At 38.2% G+C, this 21,351-nt stretch overlaps 1 protein-coding gene across 1 annotated transcript in view; it reads right to left on the bottom strand.

Moving 5' to 3' along the window:
• CERKL (ceramide kinase like) overlaps positions 1 to 21,351 on the bottom strand; it is a 127,536-nt gene that overhangs the window by 5,432 nt on the left and 100,753 nt on the right. Inside the window, exons 6-11 of the mRNA XM_056110409.1 lie at positions 17,323 to 17,397; positions 16,095 to 16,272; positions 15,581 to 15,640; positions 14,989 to 15,014; positions 14,785 to 14,893; positions 11,974 to 12,070 (exon numbers count right to left, since the gene is read on the bottom strand). Coding sequence (XP_055966384.1) covers positions 11,974 to 12,070; positions 14,785 to 14,893; positions 14,989 to 15,014; positions 15,581 to 15,640; positions 16,095 to 16,272; positions 17,323 to 17,397 — 545 coding nt within the window. The remainder of the gene's footprint in view (positions 1 to 11,973; positions 12,071 to 14,784; positions 14,894 to 14,988; positions 15,015 to 15,580; positions 15,641 to 16,094; positions 16,273 to 17,322; positions 17,398 to 21,351) is intronic.

Raw genomic sequence — 21,351 nt, forward strand, 5'->3', positions numbered from 1 at the left:
AGCTCCAGCTCTGTGGGACAGTCCAGTCCATCACTTGATCGGCCCCTCCTCTCCAGGTGGGTAGGGGGAGCCCAAGCCGGGAGTCGCTCCTCCGCCCCAGTCCCCCGCCTTTACCTGCCAAACCCCACAGCCCCCAGTGGGGGGACACCTGCCGCAGCTTCAGCTCCGTGGGACTGTCCACTGCCCCTCCTCCATTCCAGGATCCTGGATGGGAGTGACCCTGGGACGGGCTAGGGGCGTGGCCACTATGAAGGGGGCCTCCCAAAGTGGGCGTGTCCTTCTCCTGGACGGTTGCAGTTATATTTCCCACTCGGAGCACTCAGGACTTTTATCCCACACCTTTTCACCTAATACCGGCCAAAAATTTCTGACCACCTGTACTACAATACAACAACATCCCACTCGCCTACTCCGTTTCTAACAAAAGACCTGTTTGAAATGAGCTGTACAAGCTCAGCACTAAAAAGCACCTCCTCCAAAGTTTCATTCAATGTCGCTTATAAAACAAAGAATAACGCCTGATTGAGAAGAAGGTCGGACTCAGAAAGGTAGAAGGCTGGCTATCATCAACCAACCTTATCCAAAATCCTTTCCCACGATAAGAGGGAACAGTACCTGTGATTTCAGGGTTCTACCTCTAGGCAACCAAAACAACATGAAGAAACAGTGCAAATCTCCACTACAAGGAGAATACGAAGAAAAGAATCCCAAATCCTCAACCGAGGTTCTCCACAAGTATGCTCTCTTCAATAAAGAATTCCTGGATCAAATGCTGAGGGTGTACAAGGATCTACTCAAAGAATCAATGGAAGAGATATCCAGAAAACGAAAAGAAGAAAGAAACAATAGAACAGATAGTCTAGAAAATACAGGAAGAAATGAGAGCAGAAATAAAAAAGCTACAAAAAGAAGTGTCACAAATAAAGGATTCAGTAGATGAAATTAAAAAGTCAGTAAGTGCCCTTAGCAACAGGATAAGTGCAGCTGAAGAGAGGATCAGCGAGCTTGAAGATGAGCAACAGAAATCCCATAGGGGAAAAAAAAAGCAATAGGAAAAGACCTCAAAATGGCTCTAAGGAGAAATCAGAGACCTAGGGGATGACGCCAAGAGGAACAACATTAGAATCATTAGAGTACCAGAAGGACAGGGAGACAACCCCAATGAAAAAACTACAGTCAAAGAAATCATTGCTGAAAAGTTCCCAGAATTAAGGAAGGCAGACATCCACATCCAAGGAGCCAGAAGGGTACCAGCTAAAAGAGACCCCAGAAAAAACACTCCAAGGCATATTAGAGTTAGAACGACGGATGCTGTGGACAGAAACACAATATTACAAGCAGCAAGGTCAAAGAAGGAAATTACATACAAAGGAGCACCCCTTAGATTCACAGCAGACTTATCAGAGGAAATCCTCCAAGCCCGAAGGCAATGGTGGGATATAGTGAAAAAACTCAATAAAATGAACACATCACCAAGAATACTCTATCCAGCTAAACTCTCACTCAAATTCGATGGAATGATACACCTCTCTGTAGATAAACAACAGCTCAGGAACTTCATAGACTCAAAACCAAATCTAAAAGAAGGACTAAAGGGACTTCTGTAAGATAAGAAGGAAAACACGTATAAACACAACCAACTCCTACAGAAAGATGGCACAAAACCCCACGGTAATAATCTCCCTTAATGTCAATAGTCTAAATGCACCTACCAAGAGACAGAGTGGCAGAATGGATCCAGAAACTGAAACCAACATTCTGTTGTCTACAAGAAACTCATCTGAACAATCAGAGCAAACACAGACTCAAAGTTAAAGGATAAAAAACAGTCCTGCAGGCAAACAGCTCCCTCAAAAAAACTGGGGTGGCCATACTAGTATCTGACAACATTAATTTCAGGCTGGAAAAGATTAGAGGGACAGCGAAGGCCATTTTCTCTTCATCGAGGGATACGTACAACAGGAAGAAATCACACTCTTAAATGTATATGCACCTAATGAAGGAACAGCTAGATACTTAAAACAACTGCTAACAGATTTTAAGGAGGACATTGCTAGCAACACAATAGTAGTTGGAGACTTCAACATCGCCTTATCACCTCTGGATGGATCAACAAGAACAAAACTCAGCAAGGAAACATTGGCTTTGAAAGAAGAAATAGAAGACAAAGGACTTATAGACCTGTACAGGGATTTACACCCAAAAAAGAAAGAATACACATTCTTCTCCAGTGTGCATGGAACATTTTCCAAAATAGACCATGTGCTAGGCCACAAAACATACTTCAATAGAATCAGGAAGATAGAAATAGTATGAACAATCTTTTCAGACCACGATGCACTGAGGATATAAGTGAATCACACACAGACACGGAAAACCAAATCAAACACCTGGAAACTAAACAATTCACTGCTGAACAACGAGTTGGTCAGGAAGGAAGTCAAGGACGAAATCAAAAGGTACCTGGAAACAAATGAGAATGAAGACACGAGCTACCAGAATTTATGGGATGCAGCTAAAGCCGTATTAAGGGGAAAATTTATAGCCCTGCAAGCATATCTCAGGATGGAAGAAAGGATGCACATAAGCAACTTGACTTCACAGCTCAAGATCTTAGAAAAGGATTAACAGAAGGAGCCCAAATCGGACAGAAGGAAAGAGATAATAAAACTTAGAGCAGAAATCAACGACATGGAAACCAAAGAAACAATCCGAAAGATCAATGAAACCAAGAGCTGGTTCTTCGAGAAAATTAACAAGATAGATAAACCACTAGAAACACTCACAAAGAAACAGAGAGAAAAAACCCTAATAAACCGAATCAGAAATAAGAATGGGGATATCACAACGGAAACCAAAGAAATTCAAAAGATCATCAGAGACTACTTTGAAAGTCTGTATGCCACAAAACAAGAGAATCTAGAAAAAATGGATAAATTCCTGGATTCCTATAATCTCCCAAAGCTGAGTCAAGAAGATATGGAATACCTGAATAGACCTATTAACATCAAGGAAATTTAAACTGTAGTCAAAAGTTTTCCCAAAAACAAAAGCCCAGGTCCAGATGGATTCACTAGCAAATTTTTCCAAACATTTAAAGAGGACCTACTGCCACTCCTTCTCAAGGTTTTCCAGGAAATTGAAAAAACAGAAACTCTCCCCAACAGTTACTATGAAGTCTATATCTCTCTAATACCAAAAGGAAGCAAAGACACCACAAAAAAAGAAAACTACAGGTCGATATCCCTGATGAACACAGATGCGAAGACTCTCAACAAAATACTAGCAAACAGAATTCAATAATTCATCAAAAAGATCATACACCATAACCAAGTGGGATTCATCCCGGGGATGCAAGGATGGTTTAACATTCGGAAATCAATCAACATAATCCATCATATCAACAAAAGAAAAGATAAAAATCATATGATCATATCAATAGATGCAGAGAAAGCATGTGACAAGATCCAGCACCTGTTTATGATGAAAACCCTAGCCAAAATGGGGATAGAGGGGACTATCCTCAATATAGTTAAAGCGATCTACCACAAGCCTACAGCAAGCATCATCCTCAACGGGGAAAAACTGAGAGCCTTCCCCCTAAGATCAGGGACAAGACAAGGATGCCCACTCTCTCCACTACTGTTCAATATAGTACTGGAAGTACTTGCTATAGCGATTAGGCAAGAAAAACATATTAAGGGCATCTAAGTAGGAAAGGAAGAAATCAAGCTCTCACTATTCACAGATGATATGATACTATACTTAGAGAACTCTAAAACCTCTACCAAGAAACTCCTAGAAATGATAGACTTGTATAGTAAAGTTGCAGGCTATAAAATCAATACCCAAAAGTCCATGGTTTTCCTATACAGAAATAGTGAGAGAGAAGAAAATGACATGAAGAAAATCCCATTCACAATTGTATGCCAGAAAATCAAGTACCTAGGAATCAGCTTAACTAAGGAAGTAAAGGACCTGTACAAAGAAAACTACAAAACGCTCCTTCTTGAAATAAAAGAGGATGCGAGGAAATGGAAAAATATCCCCTGGTCATGGATCAGGAGAATTAATATTGTCAAAATGGCAATACTTCCCAAAGCACTGTACAAATTCAATGCGATCATTATTAGGATACCCATGACATTCTTCAAAGAAATGGAGTGAACACTCCTGAAATTTATATGGAACAATAAGACCCCTCGAATAGCTAAAGCAGTTCTTGGGAAAAAGAAAATGAGAGGAATTAACCTCCCGAACCTCAAACTCTACTACAAAGCAGTAATAATTAAAACAGCATGTTACTGGAACAAAGGCAGAGCTGCAGACCTATGGAACAGGGTTGAATATACTGACATCTCCCCTCAAACATATGATCATCTAATCTTTAATAAAGGGGCAAGAAATGCGAAGTGGAGTAAGGAAAGCCTTTTTAACAAATGGTGCTGGCATCACTGGATGACTACATGCAAAAAACTGGGCTTTGATTTCTGCCTAACACCATGTACAAAAGTAAGATAAAAATGGATCAAAGACCTCAACATCAGACCAGAAACCATAAGGCACACTGAAGACAAAGTTGGCAAAACCCTCCATGATATTGAAGCTAATGGTATCTTCAAAGATGTCACGCCACTGGCCAAGCAAGTGAAAACAGAGATAGACAAATGGGACTATCTTAAACTAAGAAGTTTCTGCACCTCCAAAGAAACAGTGACCAAAATACAAAGACAGTCTACAGAATGGGAAAGATATTCGCCAAATACACATCCAACAAGGGGTTGATATCAAGGATATACAAAGTACTGGTTGAACTCCACAAGAAGAAAACATCCAACCCCATCAAAAAGTGGGGCAACAAAATGAACAGAGACTTTCTCAAAGAAGAAATCCGAATGGCTAAAAGGCACATGAGAAAATGCTCTACATCATTAATCATCAGGGAGATGCAGATCAAAACAACAATGAGATATCATTTCACACCACAGAGACTGGCCCACATTCAAAAGAACAAAAGCAACCTGTGTTGGCACGGATGTGGCGAGAAAGGGACCCTCCTTCACTACTGGTGGGAATGCTGACTGGTTCAACCCTTCTGGAAAACAGTATGGACGATTCTCAAAAAATTAGAAATTGAGCTCCCATTTGACCCAGCAATACCACTCCTGGAATATACCCCAGAGAGGCCAAAAAGTATAGTCGAAGTGACATCTGCACTTGTTTGTTCATTGCAGCACTGTTTACAATACCTAGAATATGGAAAAAACCTGAGTGCCTGAGAACAGATGACTGGTTAAAGAAACTTTGGTACATCTACACAATGGAGTACTATGTAGCAGTTAGAAAAAATGAAGTCATGAAATTTACATACAAGTGGTACTACATGGAAAAATATTATGCTAAGCGAAATGAGTCAGAAAGAGAGGGACAGACATAGAAAGATTGCATTCATCTGGGTAACATAAAGTAACAAAATAAGAGACTAACACCCGAGAACAGCTCTGATAAATACCAGGTTGTTCACTCCATTGCTTAGAGGCCAGCCGCACTCTAGGGGTAAAGGCAGCTCAGACAGAAAAGGGAACACCAAATTAAGGGCACTGGATGAGAGATGCCTGCTGAAAGTAATCTATGGACCGAACATGATTGCCACCCAATGTCTCTTCTGCAGACCACAGCACCCAAAAGGAGAGATAGAACAAAAGGGAGTGCCCTGACACAGAGGTGGGGTGGGATGGGGGCTGGGGGGCTGGGGGGCTGGGTTTGGATACTGGGATTGGTGGGGGTGGAGAATTTAAATGAGATATGGGCCAGTCTTTGTGGTGTGAAATGATATCTCATTGGGGGTGGGCACTGGTGGTGGGATGGGTACTAGATCAATGTATAACTGAAACCCAAGCACAAAAACTTGTAAGTCTACAGCTGTACCTCATGGTGTTTCACTAATAATTAAAAAAAAAAAAAAAGAAAAGAAACCATGCACACATTGACACAAGTGTGTTTATATATATAATTTTCATCTAATTATTGTTGCTTGAAATCAATTTAATCTTTAATACATAATATTATGCAGAATATTTTAGAATTATTTGTAAAAATATTAAAGAGCAACCTGTATGAGCTTTTATTTCTTCAAAGAATAAGCAGAGTTAAATCCAATGAACCACATACACATACATACATATATTAATAAATAAATATAATTAATTAATAATGGCTTTTTAACAGAAAAAGTCACTGTCACTGTCCTCCCATTGTTCATCGATTTTCTCGAGCGGGCCCAGTGATATCTCCATTTTTTTAAGACTTTGTTGTTACTGTGTTTGGCATATCGAATACGTCATGGGGAGCTTGCCAGGCTCTGCCGTGCGGGCGAGATACTCTCGGTAGCTTGCCGGGCTCTCCGAGAGGGGCGGAGGAATCGAACTCGGGTCGGCCATGTTGGCTGCGTACAAGGCAAATTCCCTACCCGCTGTGCTATGGCTCCAGTCCAAACACTGTCCTCCCATTGTTCATCTATTTGCACGAGCGGGCCCAGTAACGTCTTCTTTTTGAGACTCGCTGTTACTGTGTTTGGCATATTGAATATGTCACGGGTAGCTTGCCAGGCTTTTGCCATGCGGGTGAAATACTCTGGGTAGTTACTGGGCTCTCTGAGAGGGGCGGAGGAATCGAAGCCGGCTCAGCTGGGCTGTCTGCGTGCAAGGCAAACGCCCTACCACTGTGCTATCGCTCCAGCCCAATAGAAAAAGTACTATATTACAATAAAGTATGTGAAAATGGTTGTAATGTTTGTTGCAGTATATGATCTCATTTAAAATCTTTATTTTGTTTGGAGATTAGAGAGATAGAACAGCTGGTAAGGAGCTGGCATAGCCTGCAGCTGACCCGGTTCAATACTAAACATCACATACAGTCCCCTAGCCCTCCAGTAGCAATCCCTAAGCACCACCTGTTTGTGGTCCAAAAATTCAAACATAAATAACAAAACTTGATTTTTCCCATAACCAAAGAGTTATGCTTTCTGACTTTGTCTTTGTTTTTACAGTAAAAATCCATTACTTTTCCCATTTTTTAAGGGTCTCCACAACCTGGCAGTGCAGGCTCCAAGCTTAATGCAGTGTTTGATGCTCAGCCTGACAATGGATGCCGTGCTGCTTGGGCCTACTGGTATTGGTGGGGGTGAGGGGCTAATGCAATGATGGAGATCATACTCACAGGTCTTGGATTTTTAAAAAAAAGGCATGTGTTACACACCTTGAGCTATCTCTCTGCCCCATTACAGCTTTTACAATCAGAAGAAACATATTTTCACTTTGATAAAGGATGTGTACAAAAGTTGCTTTGAAAATTTGCTCCTTCAGTAATTTCAATAGTAATTTTCCATTAAGAAATTTATTTTATACTTTCATAAAATAAACATCGACTTTTCAAGTTACTTTTTACAAGTAGATTTGAGTTAAAACTCATTTAAATATCCATATTTAACCAAAAAGTTAGGAATAAAAAATACCTAAAGATAATGATACTGACTATGTCTTAGAGTATAAAATTTTGAATTCTTTTCATATTATTTTCTTGTTTCTATTTTCTAACATAAGAATAAGAAACTATAAATATGTACTGATTTTGGATTTTAAAATATAATTGATTTTAATGTTTATAAATTTGGTAACACTTGGGACTAGAGAGATAGTACAGCAGGTGGGTGCTTGTCTTGCATGCAGCCAACCCAGCTTTTATCCCTGGCATCTCATACGGTCCCCGAGCACTGCCAGAAGTAATTCCTGAGTGCAGAACTAGCAGTTGCTCCTAAGTATTGCTAGGTATGGTTCCAAGCATCCCCCTCACAAAAAAAGATTAGCAATATCTTAAAATGTCTTTTTGAAGAAAAATTACTATATTTTCCAAAACAAACGTAAGTTATTACTTAGGTTCACAGCATACAATACTGCTGCTTTTATCTATATAATCTCCTTAGAGATTTATATTTAAGGAAAGTGGGTACAAATCAGTTGTCATAATTTTATGAACCATTCAGTTAATTGTTCAACAAATACAGGCTAAATAATGTAGACAGAAGTACATTGAAACTTCATGAGGACTACCTGAGAAAGTTCAAAAATTAAGAAGGAGTAAAACTAGAAACTTTGTCAAGGGTACTATGTGAGCAAGAGTACGTTGCTGCGCTGCATCTGGGATGGGACAGAATGGTAAAGGACTTGCTTCGTTTTTTTTGTTGTTGTTGTTGTTTGTTTGTTTGCTTTTTCAGTATGATAGTGCTTGCTTTCTTTAGAGTCCTGTAGCACTGTCCCCGCGTTGTTCATCGATTGGCTCAAGCGGGGCACCAGTAACGTCTGCATTGTAAGACTTGTTACTGTTTCAGGGGTAGCTTGCCAGGCTTTGCTGTGCGGGCGGGATACTCTCCGTAGCTTGCAGGGCTCTCCAAGAGCGATGGAGGAATCGAACCCGAGCTGGCCACATGCAAGGCAAATGCCCTACCCACTGTGCTATCGCTCCAGCCCATTTAGAGTCCTAAGGTTAAAAATAAAACATTTCCAACTCAATTATCTTTTGGGGTCCATACATGGTGGTGCTCAGGGCTTACTCCTAGCTCTAAGTTCAGGGGTCTCTTGTGAAAAGTGTTCAAGGGAAGATATCAGTGCAAGGGATAGAAGCAAGGTGAGTTCCACTTACCACTCTACTATTTCTCCAGCTTGCACTCTACTTCCAAGTTTACTCTCTTCCTATTTCTTTTCTATCAATGACTTATAGCTAATTATAATTTTATATCTAAGAGGGGAATGAGCATTTGGATTTTATAATTTATCTATGCGTTTCAAAGCTCAAAATTTGAGAAAATCTCATATTTTCAAGGTCAGATTACTAATTACTGAGTCCAAATATATATCCTATATCTATATCCTAACAATTTAACTATGAAAGAAATCTCATATAAAAAACATCTCATATAGAAATTCAATTGAATCTATCTCCATTTTGAAAAAATATAAAAATAAGTCTGTATAAACTGGTGTGTTTTAAAATAGCTGCAACTATAATTTCAATCAATAAAGGTAGAAAGATCTGTGAACAGATTCAGCGGAAGAGAAGAACAACATGGAGGGCAGGATCCACAGATCCCGAAGGAAAAAAATTAAAAAAAACAGGTTTCAAAAAGAGCCGAGATCATCAGGAAGCCCCAGATGGGGTAGGTACCGCATCCCGCCTCCCCCAGATGGAACCCCGGTGACCAGAAGCCTCTACAACCACAGCTCGAGTATGCGGGAACTTGGACTTTTCCTCAAATCTGCCGGGACTGCAACTCCCAGGTAACCTCAGATTCCGGAAGTCACGCCCACAGCCCGCCCCCCAGCGCCATATTTACAGCATTCAGCGGAAGAGAAGAACAACATGGAGGGCGGGATCCACAGATCCCGAAGGGAAAAAAAAAAAACAGGTTCCAAAAAGAGCCGAGATCAACGGGAAGCCCCAGATGGGGTAGGTACCGCATCCCGCCTCCCCCAGATGGAACCCCGGTGACCAGAAGCCTCTACAACCACAGCTCGAGTATGCTGGAACTAGGACTTTTCCTCAAAACCGCGCGGCCGCTAACGCGGTCGCGCGACATCTCTCTATATACAAAGTGATCCATGGGAAGTAAATGACCCAAAGTTTCTCTCTGAAAATCATAGTTAAGTTTGGAGCATGGCCACAGCCCCAGAAACACAAGGACTTAATGCATAACCCAGCAGCTTGGAGCAGAAAAGTGAACGGGCTATGCGTTAATCCAGGCCATCATGACTGTCCGGAGGGGAAAGGGTGTTGCCCCATTCGCCCTCTCCTCTCTGGAAAGAAAGATGGCGGCCACATGGGAGCCTTGTGGACAGCAGGTATAAGCCGGGGGTGTGGGGGCGACTAAAACCTCATGGGAAAGGGGGCATTCCGGTCCATCCTTCACGCCCTAACGAGGTCACCAGTTGCCCCCCCACGAGCGACTCTCCAGCACGGCCACGGCCCCAGAAGCACAAGGACTTAATGCAGAACCCAGCAGCTTGGAGCAGAAAAGTGAAAGGACTATGCGTTAATCCAGGCCATCATGTCTGCCTGGAGGGGAAAGGGTGTTGGTCCCTTCCACCCTCCTCCCTCTGGAAAGAAAGATGGCGGCCACATGGGAGCCTTGTGGACAGCAGGTATGAGCCGGGGGTGTGGGGGCAACTAAAACCCCATGGGAAGGGGGGCGTTCCGGTCCGTCCTTCACGCCCTACCGAGGTCACCAGTTGCCCCCCGCGAGCGGCTCTCCAGCACGGCCACGGCCCCAGAAGCACAAGGACTTAATGCAGAACCCGGAAGCTTGGAGCAGAAAAGTGAACGGACCATGCGTTAATCCAGGCCATCAAGTCTGCCGGAGGAGAAATTGTGTTGCCCCATTCGCCCTCTCTTCTCTGGAAAGAAGGATGGCGGCTGCATGGGAGCCTTGTGGACAGCAGGTATGAGCCGGGGGTGTGGGGGCGACTAAAACCCCATGGGAAGTGGGGGCATTCCGGTCCGTCCTTCACGCCCTACCAAGGTCACCAGTTGCCCCCCGCGAGCAGCTCTCCAGCACAGCCACGACCCCAGAAGTACAAGGACTTAATGCAGAACCCGGCAGCTTGGAGCAGAAAAGTGAACGGACTATGCGTTAATCCAGGCCATCAGGTCTGTCCGGAAGGGAAAGGGTGTTGCCCCAGTCGCCTTCTCCTCTCTGGAAAGAAAGATGGCGGCCGCATGGGAGCCTTGTGGACAGCAGGTATGAGCCGGGGGACTGGGGGCGACTAAAACCTCATGGGAAGGGGGGCGTTTTGGTCCGCCCTTCACGCCCTACCGAGGCCACCAGTTGCCCCCCACGAGCAGCTCTCCAGCACGGCCACGACTCCAGAGCACAGAAACCAATTTCTTAACTATGTGACTTTCAGTAGAAATACTTCCAGGGTCAATAAGTAAAATAGCAGAAATCCAAAACCAACAAATAATTCTTGAACCCAGCTGTAGAAAGCAAATCACTTCACAATGCTTTTTCAGCATGTCTGATTTGGGGGGGGTAAACTCTAAATAATAGTGGTGAATCTTTTATTGAAACAAAGAATCTAATCAAAGCAGATAGAGTGTTAACTAGAATTCATCTGCCCCACAGGGACTGGGAGGGGTGGGGGGTGGGGTTTTATTGGGGTTCTTCATGGTAAAAAATAAGTTTTGGTAAAGGGAAATGTGCTTGATATTTGCATGACTGAGACCTAAACCTGAAAGCTTTGTAACCTTTCCCATGGTGATTCAATAAATAAATAAATAAATTTAAAAATAAATAAATAAAAAAATAAAGATCTGTGAACAAACAGAAAGGATATCTAGAAGTCATAACTACAGAGAAATCTTGCTAGCATAAAATAAGAAGGTTAAAAATTCACAGTTCGCTACTTTTATTCTCAAGAACATTCTGCATATATAATTTTGTTCATATCTACTTTTCATTTCAATATAACACTGCATTTTCCATATTTCTATGCAAATACACAACAACAATAAGAAAACATATTTAAACATCAACCAACCCATAGACCAAAAATAACTAGTCTATATTAATAATCATTGGTTTTACTCTAATTTTGAAGAAAGCATAATGGAAAAAATTAGAAAAAGCATTAGAAAAAAAAACTTTTTCTTTTTGGTTTTTGGACCACACCCTATGATGCTGAGGACTTACTTGTGGCTCTGTGTGTATGGTTTACTCCTGGTTGAAACGGAAGTCATATGGGGCACTGGGGATCAAACCCAGGTCAGCTATGTACAAGCCAAGTGCCCTACTCACTATACTATTGCTGCAGCCCAAAATAATGATTTTTTTACCAGCAGGACTTGATCCTTACTACTTACTGCATATCTTTTTTCACTGCTACTACAGGATGCAAGTAAGTAACAAAAAATAATTCACCATACCTGATTTTTAACACTGGCATATCTCTTCAGGTGTTTGATAAATTCTGCTCGAGAAGTGTTTCGTGCAATTATAAGAGCCATACTTCCATTATTTAATCTGGAATTTAAAATTTTGTAATTAATAAGTTTACTGAGAGATTTTGCTCAAGCGGGCCCAGTAACGTCTCCATTGGAGACTTTGTTGCTACTGTGTCTGGCATATCGAATACTCTCGGTAGCTTGCCGAACTCTCCCAGAGGGGCAGAGGAATCAAACTCGGGTCGACCATGTTGGCTGCGTGCAAGGCAAACACCCTACCGCGGTGCTATCGCTCCAGCCCCAGATTAGTCATATACTTAATAAATGTGATATTTACTAGAAGACTGACAGAAGATAAATATCAAATGGAATTTACATGAAATTTCTGAACTATAACTTCTTGTTACTTTCAAATAATCAGGTCATTCAAATCAGTTTTATTAAATAATTGATTTCCTTTTCAGCAACTCTTACATTAAGGAGTCTGCAAAAGGCAAGTTATCAAACACACTATTCATATATCAAGATGTAATTTAAAATTCAATGAATTTGAGATTCTAATTATAAATCTACATATCTTGTTAAGTGTTATTAAAAAGTAAATACAAAGTTATTACATTGTAGAAATAGTTCAACAATAATTAAACAATTTCCAAAGCCTTTAGGGAGATTTAAATATTTATTTATGAGCATTGACTAACTGACATAAAACTGGATAAATCCAAGTGCCCTCGAATGTATATAATGGAGTGACACCGGCTTCCACTTATTTTCAAATAAAAGAACAGGTACTTTAACTTGTATTAAATTTGAGTTTGTAGATTTACATGTCTAAAAGACCAGTCACAAATGTATCTTGCATTAGAAGACAATTTTCAGAATGTGTCCAACTTATAGCTAATTTTCAACTTAAATTTATGAAAACATAGTTCAAGAAAAACAAAAATATAAGCATTTTATATTCTATTAGAACACCAAGGATTCTTGGAGATTGTCTAATTATTTACTCATTATATGTATAGAGAAAAGAAGACCCTCAAATTTAATCAGTATGCTCAAATGCACAAATAGAAAAATCAACATAATCACTAGAACTAAAAATTTTTATTCCTAGGTCCAAAGCCAACTTTCAAAACCAAAAATAAAAGCATCATAATGTTCAGGGTAATGTTTTATGCTTCTTTTAATTTTTAAGCTTACTTTTATTTGTAATATGAAAGGCATAAGTCTACTTTTTAATCCTTACTAGAAACTGAAATATAATCTTATGTATCTTAGGTCTAAATGGTTTATAGATAACATGAAATTATTCTTTTGAATATCAGAATATACAACATCTAGTTCTTATCAGTGTATTAGGAACAACTCATTTGCAGTTATAATAAAGTAAACATCTTATTTAGAAATATTTATTAAGAGCCAGAGCACAGTAGGCAGGGCACTTGCCTTGCATGCAGCCAACATGAGTTCAATCCCCAGCATCCCATATGACCCCCTCCCCACAATCTCATAAGGAGTAAGCCCTGATTACAGCTCAGTGTGACCCAAAAACAAACAACAAAAAAAAAAACCAAGAAATATTTATTATTTATTGTGTAAAAATAAAGTGCAGTTATCATGAATCATTTAGAAAACATTTTTCAGAAAATGTCTAGTCAGTCAGAATCAATTACTAAGTCACATAAATTTCAAAATACTTCTTTAAAATTTTAGCACTACAGATAAATAATGAAGACCTGTACATCTGGATTATTAATATCAGTATGTAGTTCCTCCTTTTCTTATCCGACTTTGAATATTATTAAGCATTAGTGTAAACAGTGGTACATATGATCCATATATGTTATCATGGAAAAATTTAAATCAATCCTCTTGCTATTAATTGATCATTTGGGCTAAATATTTTGCAGAGTGGCTGAAACTAAGCCTTAAAATTATCATAGCACTAAGTCTTCCTGGGGCGTTTCTTGGATCACACCCAGTGGTACTCAGAGATGACTCTTCGTGGTGCTCAAAGAACTGTATGCAGTGCTGGGGATCAAACCATAGTCAGTCACATGCAAAGCAAAAGTTGTAACCCTTGTATCATTCTTGTGTTCCCAAATTCACTGTTTTGTCTACACTTCAGATAAATCTAGATTTGACCATGTTATGTAACATTTATTATTCTTTCTTCTGTGCTCAACAAGAGTGGAAAATATTTTGAGACCAATAATAGGTAGTGCTTGAATAGAATGTACAAAAGAAAATACAATTTACAGGTAACAATATCACTTATTAAATTATAGAAAATGTAGGCAATGAACTTATATGTACCAATGATCATACTAAAATAACTTAAAATTTTCCTTTGAATATAGGTATCAAGTGTACACACATCCATATTTTTCATGCTAAAATATTTATACCCATACTTAACTTGGAAATCAGATTAAGACATTCATAAGAAATATAAGTATTAATTTTACTGCTCTCAAGAACTGGCAAACAAAAACATAAACAAAGATATTTATGTGGGAATAAAGCAGTATAAAGAATCACGTTAATACAGTACAAGAAATAATATTTTAGCTTTAATGATATTGAAAAATCAGAGTGAATAATACTTGTTCCAGTTTAATAGTTGTCTTCCACCTACTCTCATGACAAATTCCTTAGAGTCTGTTCTATCCCAGAAAGAGAAATTACTTTCTGATAATATTCTAACCAGTCAAGAATTGAAGAGGAATTCTGAAAGAAGAATTCTACTTATGGAAAAGTATCAATGATTAAATTAAAAACACGATTACTTGCCTGGTATTTGGTGCCAAGCCTCTGGGTGCCACTGAACATAGACAAGGAATTGCCATAATGCTGATATTCAAAAACTGACCCTGGATCATTTGCCATTGATCCGTACAGTCTATAAGTAATAAAAGTCATCAATTATTTTTCTTCACCAAGACAAATTAGCATGAGAACCCAACTCAATTCTCAAGTGGGTGCTTCTAGACTCACCAGATTTGGGAGATCCTTGTGCTTCCCTGGAGAAAGATAGAAATAAAAATTTTTAACAAACAAACAAAAAAAAAGAATCCATTAAATATAAAAAAAGCAGAAAATCAAACATTACTTTTACTTAAAATTTTCTCAGATTAATGAGAAAATAGTAAACTATGTAAGCAAGTCCATTATTGCATTATAATATGTGCATTCATTTAAAAGTAGTACCATGAGTAACAAGATTTTAAAACTTGAGCATTTCCTTTATAAGATCTTAATATATGTATTTCCTGTTAGACTAAAATGTTCTTAAAAATAGAAACTATGAGAATTATTTATTTTAGCTCTATTGTACTCAAAGTGCCTAATTAGGTCTAAACAGCTGTTGAATGAATGAATGAATAAGAAATTAAAGCGAATGGTTGTTCCTGAAGGCAGAAGTCAAATTGCACAGTATGCTAGAATACAGAGGAATCCACAATTCTATTTTCCAGTACTAAGCTAGAAAAATAATAGAAATCCAAGCATAATAAATTATTAATATTAATTTGTTTCATGATTTAAAGAAAAATACAGACACGTTTATTACTTTGAAAGTTTTACCAACCTTTCTTGTAAATCCTGAGAGTTATTAAATGGCAAAAATGATATTTCACAGTCTTCTGGCCTAAAATACAATGAAATTTGTTATTAACAAAATCTTGTCACTTGCAATAATATGGACAATACTTGAGGTGATTATGCTAAGAGAAATAAGATTTAGAAAAAAAAGAGAAATACGGTCCGATTTCACAGATTTGTAGAAAACAAATCAAATGAACAATAAAAACAAACTCTTCGTGTCTCATGGAATTTTAACAGAATAGTGATTATCAGAAAAGAGGGGAATGGGTAAACAGATCACCGGGATTAATTTTATAGTGTCTAGACCTTTGATGGAGTTCTTAATCTAGTTTATACATAGAACAGGATACCTAAAACTAACTAAATTATAGACCAGCGTTAGCTCAATAAAAACAATAAAGCAGCGACTGTCTAGGATACACTATTTTCATTTAAATCACTTAATAATGAAAAAAATGAATTATTTTTTTTTAATGCTCACTTAAATGAATACTCACTTAAGTTTTGCCAGTGCCTTAATTACAGCAAAATCCCTTCGTTGATTAGGGGACATCCATCGATGTTTTTCTGCCAGAGCCAAAGTTCTTCCACCAAAGCCAAACATGGCTGAGAATCCAAATCGAAGAAGTTTTCCAGTGGTGCTGAAGGTACAGACATCAACCGGTTGTATGTGTCCTTGAGTATTACATTGTATATTAGTTAATCAGCTAGTAGAATTGGGTCAGTTGTCAAAATGACAAGTATAGAAGAGCATATATATGCTTATAGAACATTTCAAGCTATAATATTAATAGCCTAGTGATATTTTTGTTTCTCTTCATCTCCCAATACCTACAACTAGAGCAATTACCATTTGTAACTATTTTGGGAAACTAAGGGGAGAAAAACAAATAAGTGCATTTGTTTGCTTATTTCTATTTTACATAAAACATTTTTGAAAAATAAGTTAAAGTAAACTTAAAATTTATTTTATCTGAGCTTATGTACTTTCCATCAGCCAGATAATAAAAGGACAAATATATATGCAACAAAATTTTTATGTGCTCACTTTTCCTCTTAAAGTAGTTCTAGACCTTTAATCTTAATAAAGTAAAATGACAGTATCTGATGAATCTTAATATGCATAAATATTTTATCTGATTATAATTTTTATCTTAAATATATTATTACAATATCTTTTCTTTTTAAAATTGTTTTGTTTTGTTTGGTAGCCATACTTATGTCTGGCTCTGTGTTCAAGAAGTACTCCTGATGGGACTCAGGTGATTTTACAGAGTCCCGGGAATGAAACCAGGTTCAGCCACATGCAAGGCAAGTGTTCTACCTGCCCTGACCCTCCAATGTCTTTTCTATCTAGACTATTGTTAAACACCTTTACTTCTCTTAATAGAGCCTCTATTATGAAAACAAAAGTAGGCTTCCCAAGGAATGAAGCATCTAAATTCAAAATTTAGTGAAACATTTATCTGCTTTGAAAAACGAAGAACCCATTTTTCATTAGACCAAACTGACCAAAGTAAAATAGTCTTTGTAATATAAATCAGGTAAAGTATTTGTCTTGCATGCAGCTGATCTGGGTTCAATCCCTGAAATCCCATCTGATCTCCCTAGCAAGATTCCTGAATGCAGAGTCTGGAGTAACCAGTGAGCATCATTTGGGTGTGGTCCAAATATTTTTTTTAATTTTAAATTAAAACTTCCACATAAAACAAAAGCCTTTCTTACCCATTATAATGTGCAAAGTTGCAGTTACCACATGAGGTACTCCATAAAGTGAATGTGCCAGCACATTAGTGGAGCCTGCAAATCAGTGTTAAAGTATGTACAATTAGTATAAAACATGTTTTAACCATTGGTACTTACTTTTACAGGTATCTCTAGATAGTGTTCAGATTAAAAAGAAATGGAATAAATTTTAAATTTTTATTCATAGTTTCAGAACACATTGGTTGTTAAATTATTAATTTTTAATTGAAAATTAGAGAATAGTTTCTAGTACCTACTTGTTCTCACCTTTTTCTATTACAAAATGTTTTTTTCTACCAAAAAGAAAATGTTACCAGTCTACTCCAACCTTAAGGGATGGGCTTCTAACTTCTATACCAAAAAATCATTAATAGCAGAAGAGTCTCTGCAAAGCAGAAACAAATGCATAAAGCAAATAAGTACTACTGCAAATAATAACTAAGAAAAATATAAAATCACAACATATAAAGCAGTGTTTTAAAAATTCTTAATGAATCTTATACAGACTAACTCAAATGGAGATAGCCACTATTATCTAATAAATGGCACATAACATGAAAAAATATGTTCAATTTTATATCATTTGACAAACTATTAAAATATGTACTGAAACATTATAGATTTCCTATTTTCCTAATTAGCATAATTCAAGATACAAATGTATTCTTCTCAGCATCCTACAGAACAAACACGTTTTTTCAGGTCAGGTCCCTACAACTGAGATTTTAGGATAGAGAGATCTTACTGTAAGGACCTGCTTCTAAAGAGAGAAACACTAGCTAATCCAACAGGAAAAAGATAAAATTTCAGAGTGAGTTGAGCACAGAGGGACAGTATAGGAATTAAAGTGCTTGTTTTGCACACAGCTGACCTGTTTAAGTTTCTGGCTACATTTCCATCTCTACATATCTCTGATTATTACTAGGAATAATTCCTGAGCACAGAGTTAGAAGTAAGCCCCGATCACCACTGAGAATGACTTACAAACCAAAAGCCATGCCCCATCCCCACCCCTGAAAATGAGTGAACTGAGCTACAATTAAAGAATATAAAAGGTAACTCAAAAGTCATTTCAGTATAGCTGACAAATGTGAAATCATCAATGTGTTGTGTATAATAGCAATCAAGGGAATCAAGCAATCAGGCCACTGTGTGGGCCTGTGCTTTTTTCTTCAATTTGTGTTTGAGTTACTTTGAGATGTGCATGAATTCTTCACTGGTGCACTGAGGTAACTTAGGCTTCATCAGACAAGAAGGTCATTAAAATATTCATATTCATTAGCGAGTTCCAGAACTCCACTAGTACTAATGAGAAAAAAAAGTTCATCCTAACCAGTTGGGAAACTGGTTCCAATTTATTCACAAAAGACAAGCTGTGCCGTGACTCAGAATCTGGTCCACAGTCCAACTGCTATTATTTGGGTGTTCATTACAACACTGAGTCTCGGGTTCCGCACCATTCATGAGTCAAAGTCAGTGTTTTAGAGCATCGTCAAATTAAAGCTGGTGAAATAGTACAATGGGGAAGACACTTGCCTTGACAGCAGCTGATCTGGTTTTGATCCTGGCACACCATTTGATCCCTGAGCACAGAATCAGGAGGAAACCCTGGATTTCATTGGGTGTGGCACAAAACTAAAAAATACCCAATAAAACCCCAAGATTATGTGTTTCACAGTAACTTTGAGAGGCAGCAATTTAGGTTGTGTGTTCTGTGAATCAACACCACCAACATGATTTGTCTTCCCATTGAAAATGCAACTTTCTACCTCCAACTCACAGAACAAGAATGTTTGGGAGTGGTCCAAGTTGTCATTGTTTTAGCAAGTTCTCAATGTGACTAATATGTGCCCTAAGATTGGGAACAAGTGGTCCAGGATTTTTACCCAGTGGTCTACTAATTACAAAAGCCGTTCAATTCATTCTTTGATACTTGAAAGTCTGCACTTTGACCATCTAATTCTAATTAATATCGGGGGGGGGGCACAAATCCATCAAATTTTCATCCCAATCAGATTTATGGTAAAGGTTTTGGAGGAGGCCACATAATTAGAGTGAGATACTTAGGGTTATCGATGGATTACAGTACTCCATGAAACACATTTCCTCCATTACCATGGCTAATTAGGAGTAGATCATAAAAGCATTCCTCTAGAAAGGCTATTAAAAAACATAATATAATACTGCCATGTGCAATAGAGAATGACACATATCATGACTCAAGAAAATAGGGTCTCTACTCCCTGTGAGTTACAAGTATGCTAAGTATGTCTAAGCACAAATGGCATTAAAATGCTAGCCATTGATTTTTATTTCTCTATTTTCTCAGGCTTGGAAACTATTAAACATTCCTTAATTCCATAGAATGAGTCAATACAATAGGCATGGCCAGAAATCAGAAAATCATTTTGGTCATCTACTCTGACTAACCTGTGCCTTTAACCTTAGGCATTTTTGCTTGTTTATTTGAGGTGGGAGGTTGGTGAGTTTCTATTGTTTTTAATCCTGACTATAAAAAGGAAAGTCTGTGAGGAACATGTATATACAATTTTAAAACTATAGCTTACTCTGCATAGTTATTTGAATAGTCTGAAAGACAAATAACACTTTGTTTCAGGAAACTGTCTTCTATTTCAAAGATATTTATGTGCCAAACGAACATGCTGCTCACATAAATAACAGCTATGTAATTTTAGCATTCTTGCAAAAGCGATAAATGTTCTACCTCAAGGTAAACATTTTAATTAGCCAGAAAAGTTATTTTTCTTAAAGCTACCAATGACTTTGCCCACCCAGACCAATGGAAATATGCCAAATACAAGGAATAAGGGCAGAAGTAGCAGTTCATGTAAAGCTTGACTGATGGAAGTATCAGGCAGAGATTAGAGGCACCAAAAAAAAAGAAAAAGGAAAAAATTGTCCTTGGAAGTGCAAGCACTTCTGCAGAACAATTAACTTAATTAACCAGACACCATGAATATTCATAAGGCTGTTAATGTCTCCCACATCCAAACAGATAAATGTGATGTAATGACTTCCTAGTCAAGCAGATCTAAAATTCTCATGAAAACTGCACCTACACTTTGGTCCTTTGCCTGAAATATCATAGGAATTTACAGTCCCTTGGCAATATTTTATTCTGCTCAAATTAATTGGAAAGCATGAATTTATTTATGTGAACTCTACAGGAATATATGCTTTGCGGCCATCAGTATGTGGATTGAGCCTTGTTTTACAACAACTGGATTGCTTTTTTATTTTTATGTCCTTTCAGGCTTTTTCCCTCTCTCTTCCTCCCCCTACTCCCCATGCTCCTCCTTTAATCGGAATCTCTCTGTGCAGTTCCTTAGCACCAGTTCCCATAGCAACAAACACATTTTCTAATGGCCAGCGGTTCAAATACAGGCTTCCCCACATCTGAATCTGACCATAATTCTGCAGCTTAGTCTGTTGGCTCAGTGGAGTAATTTACTAAACACTCTCCCTCTGGGTGTCTCTCTCCAGGAGGCAAATGGCTTCAAAGGCAGCCTGTCTGCTGCTTTGGTAACTTCCTGCATAGCTCTGTTCCCATTCTTAAAACCCTGACTAGACATAGAGATCTCATATTAAATACGTCCTGCACATGACTCCCTGGTCTCATTACAGAGAATCAATAAGCGAAAAGTCATATAATGATCAGAATTTGGGCTATACGCAATATCCAAAGGCATTTCTACAAATATTCACTGTATAGAGACAATGTTTTCATATGCTTTAAAAGTTTTATAATGATAAAAATGTTTCTTTACGAATTTGAGCTATGTATTAAAACCTAAGCATGGCTACCAGTATCTGTAGCTAATAAGGCACTGCTTGCCAAATGTGAACTTAGGAGTTCACCCATTTATCCTGGCAGTTGGGAAGTGACCTCAGGAAGTTAAGTACTAACAGTGACCCTCAGCAGACATACATTTTGCAACAAGGAAAATGTTGAAAAATTCCCATTAGTATATAGACAGAGTTATTGAG

The sequence above is a fragment of the Sorex fumeus genome, unplaced genomic scaffold (assembly GCF_029834395.1).
Source record: "Sorex fumeus unplaced genomic scaffold, SorFum_2.1 ptg000009l, whole genome shotgun sequence".
Classification (NCBI taxonomy): domain Eukaryota; kingdom Metazoa; phylum Chordata; class Mammalia; order Eulipotyphla; family Soricidae; genus Sorex; species Sorex fumeus.